The sequence below is a fragment of the Elephantulus edwardii genome, unplaced genomic scaffold (genome assembly GCF_000299155.1).
Source record: "Elephantulus edwardii isolate Elephantulus edwardi_28Jun2011 unplaced genomic scaffold, EleEdw1.0 scaffold00001, whole genome shotgun sequence".
In the NCBI taxonomy this organism is placed as follows: domain Eukaryota; kingdom Metazoa; phylum Chordata; class Mammalia; order Macroscelidea; family Macroscelididae; genus Elephantulus; species Elephantulus edwardii.
Genome location: NW_006399751.1, coordinates 27,582,157 through 27,594,082, shown reverse-complemented (window position 1 = coordinate 27,594,082; position 11,926 = coordinate 27,582,157). Strand labels below are relative to the sequence as shown.

Genomic DNA, 11,926 nt, shown 5'->3' with positions numbered 1-11,926 from the left:
AATATACATTATTGAACCCATCTTACTCAGTCTCTCCTCAACCCCAAGGTCAGTCCCATTCTACAACAGTGGCACCATACAATATTTGTCCATTTGTGACTGGGATATTTCACTCAGCATAGTGTTCTCCAGAGTCAACCATTTTGAATAATATTGCATGAGTTCCTTGTTTTTCAATGGCAGCATAGTATTCCATTGTGTGAATATACCACAGCTTCTCTATCCATTCATTTGTTGATGGGCTTCTGTTCTCTTCTGTCTGTCTCCTAAAATTGTTGTTCCTCAGAGATCACTCTTTGGTGCCTTCTCTTTACTTCCTGTGTGCCTCCCCACCCCCACCCCCATCCCACCCTGTCAACTCATGAGTTCTACGCTGATATTCTCAGTATATCTAAGGTTGATCTTAAACCAAAACGATACCCACTGACAATTCATAGACCCCCTGTAGGACAGATTGGAACAGCTCTGTAGGATTAACATCCTATATCAGGTTGCTAATTAAAAGGTGGGCAGTTCTAATTCCCTGGGTGTTCTGTGAGGGGAATTAGAACTTCATTCATTCATTTTTGCACGTTTTCCTATCTGTCATCCCAGTTCACTTTAAAAAACAACAACAACAAAAAAAAGAATTCATTGTTGCATAATTTCCTTCCAGCCCTCCCACAGTCCACCTCTTATTCTGGACTTTTGTCATACAAACTATGCCTAATCATATATTCCTTTTAAACAGTTCTTTATTTGTTCTAATGCAGTGTCCATTATTTGTCCCCTATTTTTTTTTTAGTTTCTCTCCAACCCCCATGCCAGTTCCGTTTTATAACAGTGGTGTTATGCAGTATTTGTCTTTTTGTGACTGTCTTTTGTTCTTAGTATCAAATAAAAAAAAATTTAACGTGTTCTAAAAGCTCCCCATTTTATCTAATGACACTCCTGTCTTGCCCTAGCCACATCTCTCTTGTAGTTCCTGTTGTTATGCACTGCCAAATTGAAAATGACCCATAGCTGACCCTCCAGCAAATTTTCAGCAACAGTAAATCACACAGGGGGAAATAGTAGGATGTACTCCCTTAAAGTGTCTGGTGGATTTGAACTTGATGCCTTTGGGATAACTAGGCAACTCCTTACCACTAAGCCACCAGAGCTCCCTGAGTTCCTAGAACTTCTCACCTTTTCATCACACCTGTCCCCCCACTTTTTTACTATTGTCCAGTCTAAAATCCTCCTCAATCCTGTACCATTGTCACAATTGTTGCTGTGTTTAAGTCCATTGTTGCAGCCAGTGGTCTTCCTTCTCATTAAGATCTAACTCTTTTTTATGACTCTGCTATACTAAACATGATGTTTTCTGTGGACTAGTCCTTTTTGGTTACTTGTCTAAAATATGTAAGAGGAGTTCCTTCTAAGGAACATTCTGGCTACACTTCTGGAACGATCTGTTCCTTTTTCTGGCAGTTTATGGTATGTTCTTTATAATCTTATTTTAGCCTATTATTAATGAATTCCTTTGAAATAAGTTCCCATATTCCTTTACCATAAAAAAGTCTCTCTTCCCTATTTCTTAAAGATAGCTTCCTAAGAAAGACTTCCCTTATCTAAAGGAAGGCTCTCCATTCCTAGAGATAACTCCTTTATCTAGAGATTTCTCTGCCTCATTCCTGAATAATAGCTTTCTCAACCCTTGTTTATTTTCTTAAGGTTACTAACAGTAATTTTCTTTTTTTCTCCTCACTTCCAACTTCAGAATGAAAACTATGGAGAGCAGAGACCAAAGTTCCTTGACTCATGCTGGTATTTTTAGTGCCCAAAATTTTAGACTGCAAGGAGTTAAGCTGCCTTCCCAAGTGGCCTTGCCTTTCTGACAGTTCGAATATACCAGAGGCTAAATTAAGGAAAGATGGGCAGTCTCCTTCTGTGTGATTTACAGCTTCAGGAACCCACTGGAAGGTTAGCCCTGAGTCAGCTCCTACTCCTTGGCGGTGAGCTTGAGGTGGTTCCTTTGTGGTTTCTGGTGGTGATTTTTTGTTGTTTGTTTGTTTGTTTGTTTTGGGGTTTTTTTAGTGTGTCTGTTCTATGTACATGAGACACTCCATCTCTATCTCCCTTCAGCCCCTTTAGGAATAGAAACTGCCAAAGAAAAGGTATCTATAAACTTTAAAAAAAAAAAGGACCTCTAGTTTTTGAACCTTTGTTTATTTTATAAGACCAGGAATTGATAAATCTTCTAAGATAAATTTTTTACTCATTATTAAGTAAATAGCTAGTGCTTGTTCTCAAGCAGGATCCTTGGTGGGAAAATGATAATGTCTAGAGTGACCACATTTTAATATATAGTTATTTGCTTTTTCTCCCTCAGCATATAGGAAATGGGTGGTAAATACGTTCATTGCCTCTATTTTCTAGTGCTTTGGATAATCCAGAGTATACAAACTAGGGGAAAAATTCTTGTCATTTATGAGTTATTTCTAACGTATGCCACTCTTCATCTTCAGCCTGCTTGTTTGTTTTTTATTGTTTCTGTCTACATGCATCACTTCTTCATTTCTCCTTCTCTGGTTGTACTTTAAATTCCTTTATTAAAGCGAGGAGAACGAGTCCCTAAACCCTACCTTGTTTTATGTAGTTTTCTCCTTTATTCTTATCTGTGTTTACGGTTTTAGGAGACTACATCAATTTCTTGTGATGAGTTGTCCCTTTAGTTCTTATTTTCTGCTCTCCCATTCTGTTTCCTGCAGCGAACCTGATTATTTAGAGAAGTGATCTTTTGTCCTTGACATCTTTAACTACTTTGTATGTCTAATGACTTTCCTATCACAATATGTTTTTTGATTTCCTGGCTGCTGGTGCCAAGAGTGTTGACTGTGGAGCCAAGCAGACTAAAGTTGTTAACAATCTCAGTCTCTTCACCATCCATCCTGATGCTGCCAGTTGGTCCAGTGGTGAGAATCTTTGTCTTTTTGACATTGAGCTTCAATCCATACTGCTGTTAGGGACCTCTCCAGGGTACTGAAGAGCAATGGTGTCACTCTGGACACTAAAGTTCGTCTGATACAGGCTTCAAATCACTTGTTATGCATCAGAGAGTTGGACAATGACTAAGGAGGCTAGAAGGAGAATTGATGCCTTTGAACGGTGGTGCTGGAGAAGAGTATTGAATGTACCCTGGACTGCCAAGAAAACAAACAGATTCATCCTGGAGAGGGTTAAACCAGGCTACTCCTTAGAGGCAAGGATTCTGAGTCTTTGTCTGACATACTTTGGACATGTTGTAAGGAGGGACAGGTCCTTGGAGAGAGGACCTCTTGGTAGGGTGGAGGAGGGGAAGACCCTCTATGAGGTGGATTGATTGAGTGACTGGGGTAATCGGGATGGGTGTGTCAGAGGCAGTGCAATTGGCACAGAATAGAACAGGGTTTAGGGCTGTTGTACATCGGGTCGCTATGAGTCGCAAGCAACTCATGGCACATAACAACAACAACAGTGTATGATGATGTTGTTGTTGTGTACTGTAGAGTCAGAACCAACCCATAGTTGACCATCCAGCAGGTTTTAAGAAGCAGTTAATCACAGGGGAGGAGGTTGCCCATCCTTCTCCAGTGGAGCAGCTGGTGGCCTCAAACTGCATACCTTTGGGAGTGCAGCACAGCTTCTTACCACCAGGCCACAAGAGCTCTCTTTTGTATGTATGCAAAAAACAATAACAACAAAAACCAACAGCATGACAGAATTTCCTGTTTTTAGCCACAGTACATTTTTAAATAGTTTTATTGAGGTACAAGAGTCATTCTGGCGGTGCAGTTTTATAGACTTTTGGATTGACTAATCCGAAGGTGATGCCTCTCTGATGGTTGAATCTCAGAGCCATTCTTTAGTAGAAAGATAAACAAATCCAAAATCCTGTGATTTACAGCCTCGGAAAACCCTGTGGAGGGTCACCTTTGATTCAGTTCTGCCTCAACAGCAATAAATCGCAGAGAAAGTAGTAGTAGTAATCAACATGTAACAAATGTCATATGTTTATATACAATTTGACCAGCTTGCACTTCTGAAGTTACCATCTACTGAATTACTATAGACTTGGACTGTAGTTCAGAAACTACAGAGCAAACACGTTCATCCTAGAGAGGATGAAACCAGGCTGCTCCTTATAGGAAAGGATTCTGAAGCTTTGTTTGACATACTTTGGAGAAGAACGTCATACTTGGGAGGGTGGAGGGACAGCGTAGGAGAGGAAGCCCCTTGATGAGATAGATGATTCAGTGACTGGGGTAATGGGAGTAAGTGTGTCAGAAACAATGAGATTGGCTGAAGATGGTGCAGGCTTCAGAGCTGCAAGTGACTTGGTGGGACATAACAACAACAGTAACGCAATCTTGGATTACTAGACTATGTCAGATAACATATAGAGGAGAATGTAATTAATCTAATAAAAACTCTGCTATTGGTTCAATAAAAGATAATATTTGTGGGTGATATTATGAGCATAATTGTTCCTAATAAGTCATTCAGTATAGTTTATGCTATTTAAAATATTACCTCTTCTTTTTTATTTTAGTAGGATGTTTCTCCTGGTGGGAGCTCCCAAAGCCAACACTACACAGCCTGGGATTGTGGAAGGAGGGCAAGTCCTCAAATGTGACTGGTCTTCTAACCGGCGGTGCCAACCAATTGAATTTGATGCAACAGGTAAATGTTAATGCAAGTATTATTTCTTTTCATTTATACCATATGATTTTCTTAATTTTAGTTTGAATGTAATAATTAAATAAAATAGAAGTTAGAAAACTAAAACCGAAGGACATAGTAGGCATTTCTCAAGCTGAAGAAACAGAAAGGGCGGGGGTGGGGGGGGTGGGTGTCCAAGTCTTGAGTTGCAATATTAAAATATTCTATGGGTAAACTGTGACTGGAAAAATGGGGTCAAAAATAGAAAATAATTATGAGGATAGAGCAGGACTAGGCAGTCTATCATCCTGTTGTACATAAGGTTACTTGAGTTGGAACAGACTCAGTGGCACTTCACAGCAACACGGGCAAAAGTTGAATGACCCCAGAAGCATCCAGAGAAGATGGAAGGAATACACGGACTCTCTGTACCAAAATCCATTACTGCTTGTCCAGCTATATCAGGAGTAACATATGACCAAGAACTGATAGTGTTGAAAGAAGAAGTTCAAGCTGCAAAGAAAGCATTGTTGCAAAATTACTTCCAGGAATTGATGACATACCATTGAGGAGGTTTTAGCAGGCAGATGCTAGAAAAACTTAGATTTGCCAAGTAATTTAGAAGACAACTAGCTGCCTGGCCAACTGAAAGTTCCTATTGAAAAGAAAAGAGACCCAACAACATGTGGGAGTTACTTAAAAAGAAAAATTAAAAATAGTTACAGCAGGCAGAATGTAGACAAGGAACTGCTAAAGGTTCAAGATGGGTTCAGTAAAATACGTGGAGTGAAGAATATGATATGATGTCTGATGGGTCATATTGAAAGTTTACTTGTGTTTACCTATGAAAAGGTATCTAGTTGTGTGAAGTGTAACAAACTATTACTAATATTGCAAAGAGTGGGAATTCCACAATACTTGATTGTACTGTATACAGATTATATACAGAACCTCTGTGTAAACCCAGGAGGCAATTTTTCAATCTGAACAAGGAGATAATGGCAATGTTTAAAACCAGGAAATGGATGTCAGGATTGTATCATCTCATGAAACTTACTTAATTTGAGAAGCTAAATTATAAGAAGATGAATGGGATACCAGGATTTGAGGAAGACTCGTTAGCAATATACAACATGCTGATGACATAATCTTGCTGGTTGAATGTAAAGAGGGCCTTGAAACACGTAAGAAAGTCAAAGAGTGCAGCCTTTAGCATAAAGGAAATCATAACTGGACCAGTGAACAACATCTTGATATATAGAGGCAAGATTGAAATTGTCAAGGATTTTACATAGATACACAATTAAAGCTCCTAAAAATAGCACTAAGAAAAGCAAATGATAATTTTTTTAAAAAATTTCATTAAAATGAATAATAATAAAAATCCCAAACAAATAATAATAATAAACAGGTAAATATACAGTTGTGGGTGCAAAAAAAAGCATTTACAGCCTCAGAAACTCGAAACAGGGCCATTGTGAATAGGAACTGGCCCCACAGTAATGAGATTGGTTTGTGTTTGTTCATACATGTTAGGTTTGATTGGAATTGACAGTTTTCTACACTTAGATTTTACCAGAGAGTCCTGGCAGCAGAGTAGGTAAAGTGTTGGAATACTAGCCAAATTCCACCAGGCAACTTTGTTACAAAAGACCTCTTTAAGGTGTTAAGAAGCAAAGATACAACTCTTAAGGTGTGCCTGACTGAGGCTGGTTATTTTCAGTCTTTTCATATGCACAGAAAACTGGGCAATGAATAAGGAAGACAGAAGATTTGATGCCTTTGAATCAGGGTATTAGCTAAGAAAATACAGTATTTAATGAACTTCTAGAAGAAGAATTTAATTTTTCTTTTTTTTTAAATTTTTTTTTTTTACAGAGGTATTGGATTTCCATTCATTCATTGCCGCAATTTTCTCCCTGCCCACCCCTCCCCACCAGCTCTCTTCCCCCTCCGAAGAGAGAGAAAAAAAAAGGAAAAAAATTCTTTCATTAGTATACAATTCCCATGTTCCTTCCCCCCCCCACAGATTTTATTTTTAAATTTTAGCATTAATGACATTGTTGTTGTGTACCATCAAGTTGGACCCAACCCATAGCTGACCCCCTCAGCAGGTTCTACGAGTCAGTAAATCTCAGGGAGGAGATGATCCATCTGTCTTCCATGGAGTAGTTAGTGGATTTGAACGACATACCTTTGCACTGGCAGTGCTGTCCCTTACTACTAAGTGACCAGGGCTCCGAAATGAATTTTTCTTGTAAGAAAAGTATAATCATTGCTTAGAAGAGAAGATGTTGAGACCTCCTTCCATAATTTGAACTTATTATCAGAAGAGATCAGTTCTTGGAAAATAATAAATAAGAAAATAAATAAATAAGAAGATTGGAGAAAAAGAGGAAGACCTTCAAGAAGATGAATTGACACAGCAACTATTCCACTGAGTTCAAAATAGCAAGATAGTGTAAGACCTGGCAGTTTCATTCTTTTTTTTTTTCTTTTTTTTTTTGCAGTTTCATTCTGTTGTGCATAGTGTAGCTATTAGACATAATTCATTTGGTGGTGGATAATAACAACCCCTTCAAAGAACATTTGCTAAATTTTTGTAATCTTCTCAAATTTCAGTAGTTTGCTAAAGTTAAAAAAGGACAGGGATCCTCGAACACTTAATTATGCTCTTATACAACCTATGCAGAGACCAGGAACCTATTATCTGAACAGAGGAAGAAAACGCTGCATGGTTTAAAATCGAGAAAGGAGTATTAGGGCTGAGTCCTCTCCATACCTGTTCAGTATGTATGCTGAGCAATTCATTCAAGAAACTAGAGTCTAAGAAGAAGAATGTGCTAACAGGCTTGGAGGAAGACTCATCAGTATGTTATGCAGATGACACATCCTTGCTTGCTGAAAGTGAAGAGGACTTGAAGCACTTGTTGCAGAAGTTCTAAGACTACACCCTTCAATATGAATTGCTCTTAATGTCAAAAATACAGAAGTCCTCATCACTGGGCCCACAATAAACACCTTTGGTATCAGAAGGTGTATTGCACTGGGAAAGTCTGCTGATAGGGACCTCTTCAAAGTACCAACGAACAGTGATGTTAAAGATAAGGTGCTCCTGATTCAAGCCTTGGTCTTTTCATTCACTTGCTACACTGCTGAGAGCTGGAGAATGAGTAAGGTTGATGGAATAGGAATTGATGCCTTTTGAGTTGTATCAGAGAAGTGTACTAAATATCCCATGGACTAGTGAAAGAACAAAGAGATAAGTCTTTGTGAAAGTGAAGCCAGAGTGCTTCTTGGAGGTAAAGATGAAGGTAAAGCTTCATCTCACACACATTTAGCATGTTGTTTGGAGGGCCCGTTCGTTGGAAAGGAACATAATGTGAATACATAAAGGTAATGAGTCAGCAAGAGAGAGGAAAACCCACAACAAGATGGATTGACCCAGTGACTAAGCAGTAGGTTCAAGTATGTCAGAGATGATAAGGATGGCACGGGATAGGGAAGGATTCATTATCGTTCATAGCATCACTATGAGTCCTACTTGACTCGATGGCTAACTAATAACAATAGCATGCATATGTGCATATACATTTGTGAAAACATAATAACTCTTCAAAGAAATAATGTGACATTTCACGGAAGCTTTAAAAAAAATATATTGTAATTTTACATGATTTGGTAAAGCACTTTGGAAAAATAGCCTGAAAAAAATCAATCTGTTTTCCATGTTCTGACATAGATTGATTCAGGGAATCATAATAAAAATATGGAACAGGAATCGTGATGTTGGCTGTTCCATTTGACATCATGATTTCCAAAAAGAATTGTCAGCTATGAAGCCAGCTTGTAATGGAAATCATATTGCTTGTGGTTTTTCCATTTGAAATCATTGGCATTAAACTGTGTTCTCCTCCTGCTCCCTCCACACACATAAGACTCATATGAAAAGCTATAAAATTTGTGTGTGCAAAAGACTTTATCACAACTGGAGAAATACTTGTGATTCATATTATTGTTGGTCAGGGCATTTATGTCTTCTAACAAAACATGAATTTTAATAAAATAGAGCCATAGATGTATTTTGATTGTGTGAAATCTTATCTTTTGTTGCCTTCAGCACCATAAGTTTTCTAGAACTACAGTATAATTTAGGGAGTTCTGATGGGCTCGTGGGTAAGGAATTTTACTGCCAATACAAAAACAGGCAGATCTGTCAGCTGCTCCAAGAGAGAAGGATGGACATTTTCCTCCCGTGTGATTTACAGCCCTTGAAAACTTGATGCAGGATCAGCTGTGATTCAGTTTTGACTCAGCACAGAACACAACAGTGTGATTGAGTACTGGTCCATTTTGAAATTTGCCTTCATATTTTTTTTTAAATTTTTTTTTGTGTACTGAAAATGTGTTAAGAATCGTGGTAAAGGAAATTTCCAAGTAAGAGGCAGGGGGTTTTTTTGTATCATTTTTTAAAAAATAGTTTCTTTTAAAAAAAATTTATTATTTTTTGTGTGTGTATGTCAAATTGGATCTGACTGGTACAGGAGATTGCCTCTCCTTCTCCAGCATAGCTTCAGATGGATTTGAACTACTCACATCTGGATTGCAGAGCAGCTTCTTACCAGTAGGAAATAGTTTCTTTTATCCTTCCAGAACTTTTCTTATTCTTTGAACACAGAGTTGATTTTTGTGGATAGTGTGAGATGTGGAACCTATTCACAGATAGGAAAACTCAAAGTTGTGAAAGTGACAATCCTATGAAAAGCAATCTACATTTTCAACATAATCCTGACACAGACACCAAACTCATTTTTCAAGAGATAGAAAAGACATTTGGCAGGTTTATTTGGAAAGGAGAGAGACCCGCAATAAACAAAGCTCTTCTGAAAAATAAAAATGAAGTGGGTGGCATAGCACTCTCTGATGTCAAAACCATAGTAACACAATCGTAGTAACCAAAAGAACATGGTACTGGTACAATGACAGACACTTGACCGACACAGTAGAATCAAGAACCCAGGAATCAACCCATCTACCTATAGTCGGTTGGTATTTGACAAGGAAGCAAAACCTATTAATTGGGGAAATGACAGCCTCTTCAATAAATGGTGCTGGCAAAATTGGACATCTATCTACCTACAGAAAACTGAAGCAAGTCTCTTTGCATTTAAAAAAGCAAGATTTTGTCATCTGCATATTTCCTGACTCTTATGTGTTTTGTTATTATGAATTGATTGCACTTCATACTGTTTCAGGGAAGAGCTGTGCTCTTATGTTGTTATTGATAGGTATTGAGTCAAATCCAAAGCATAGCAACCCTATGAATAAAGATCTGAACCTGCCTCATCCTGTCCCAGCTTCATAGTCTCCGACACACTCAAGCCCACTGCCATAGTTACTGTATCCACCCATTTCATCGTCTTCTCTTTTGATGACTCTCTACCTCTCTAAACATGATGTCCCTTTTCAAGGAATAACCCCTCTTAACATGTATCTATTTGTGGCATTGTTGGCTCTCTTGCTCTTTTCATTTTGTCAGATATGTTTATAAGGAACGGAAACTGGACTTAGGCTATGTTTGGCTTGGACTTAGGGTCTAACAGGTACTGGTGTGATTTGGACAAGTAACCTATGTTCACCAACCTCAGTTTTCCCGTTCATCTATCAGTAATCTTATCCTACAGGGTAGTTATGTAGCTCAAATGTTACAATGTGGGTGAATGTACAGTGAAGCGCTATACTAGTGAACAAAGGCCGCACAATGTATATAAAGGCTGTACAATATATAACAAAGCACTATACTAGTGAACTAGTGTTGATACCATGTTTATACTAGTGCTGTGTGTGTTTTAGGCTAGATTCTTTAGAGAAGGGGAGAAAAACCCCAACACTCAACCTTCAATCAAACTTACTATACATGAAAGAGAGGAAGAAGAAATTGATTTAAAGGAAATGGTTCACAGACTTGTAGAGACAAGTCCCAGGTCTGTAGGTCAGACCACAGGCTGGAGGCAGCTGGATAGGTAGAATCTGGGTCCTCAGCAGGCTCCTAGCAGGCTTGCAGGGTCTCTGACTGCTGAGTTTAGATGCTGCCAGCTTCCAAAGCTGACTTGTCCGAGGTCAATGTTAGGAAGCAGGATTGCAGACATTTGACATTGTATACTTAAGAGTTTGGTGTTAGCAGGCCAGATCCAAAGCCAGATAGATAGCCAGATGGAGATCTGTCAGAAAGCTTTCTGATGCACACCCATGTTTGGTGCTGCTTTGTTTACAGTAGTAAAGAGTTAGAAACAGCCCAAGTGCCCATCAACAAACAAATGGATATAGAAGCTGTGGTATATTCACACAATGGAATGTTATGCAGCACTGAACAAAAAAAGAACTCATGAAATATTATACAAAATGGGTGACCGTGGGGGACATTACGTTGAGTGAAATATCTCAGTCACAAAAAGACAAATACTGTATAATGTCTCTACTATAGAATGGGACTGATATGGGGCTTGAGAGGAAACTTAAGAAAAGAGGGGATAAATAATGTACAATATACATGGCTTTGAAACAGATGAGGGCGAGAACTGTGTAAAAGGAATATATGATTAGGTATTATTGGCATGGCAAGAGTCCTGAATAAGAGCTGCATAGTAAAGTGGTCCAGGGCAGGGTGGAGGGGACTGCATAACAATGAAAGAACTTTTTTACTAAAAATAAAAAACAAATAGGGGGAGGGGGAACGGGGAGGAAAATGTGCAACAATGAATTCATGGAAAGCCCAGTTCTTTAAAACTTTCATTAAAATCTAAAAAAAAAAGCTTTCTGGCTTTTTGCCAGACAGTCTAAACATAAATACAATGAATGTGATCTATACACTTGAGGAGACTTACCCTTAATCATTTTATTTTGTTACCGTGAGCCGTGTGGGTACATGGTAACTTACAGTTCAAGGAAAGATTGACAGTGAAGCTTTTTACCATTAGGCCACCAGAGGTCCATAGATGTTAACATTTACAGCAATATCAGATGGATCTTGGCTGAGAGAAGAAAATACCAGAAGAATGTCTGTTTCATTGACTATGCAAAGGCAATTGAATGTGTGGATCAGAACAAATTGTGGCTGACCTTTTAGAAGAATGAGAATTCCAGAGCACATGATTGTGCTCATGAGAAACCTATACTTGGACCAAGAAATAGTCGTCAGAACAGAGGAAGGAAACACTGCATAATTCAAAATCAGGAAAGGAGTGCCTCAGGGCTACATTCCACC

General features: G+C 38.5%; 1 protein-coding gene across 3 annotated transcripts in view; it reads left to right on the top strand.

Moving 5' to 3' along the window:
* ITGAV (integrin, alpha V) overlaps positions 1-11,926 on the top strand; it is a 123,415-nt gene that overhangs the window by 19,526 nt on the left and 91,963 nt on the right. For 2 of the 3 annotated variants that reach the window (XM_006878773.1, XM_006878771.1), the window contains exon 2: positions 4,553-4,683. In XM_006878773.1, coding sequence (XP_006878835.1) covers positions 4,553-4,683 — 131 coding nt within the window. The remainder of the gene's footprint in view (positions 1-4,552; positions 4,684-11,926) is intronic. The other variant, XM_006878772.1, reaches the window with a different exon arrangement.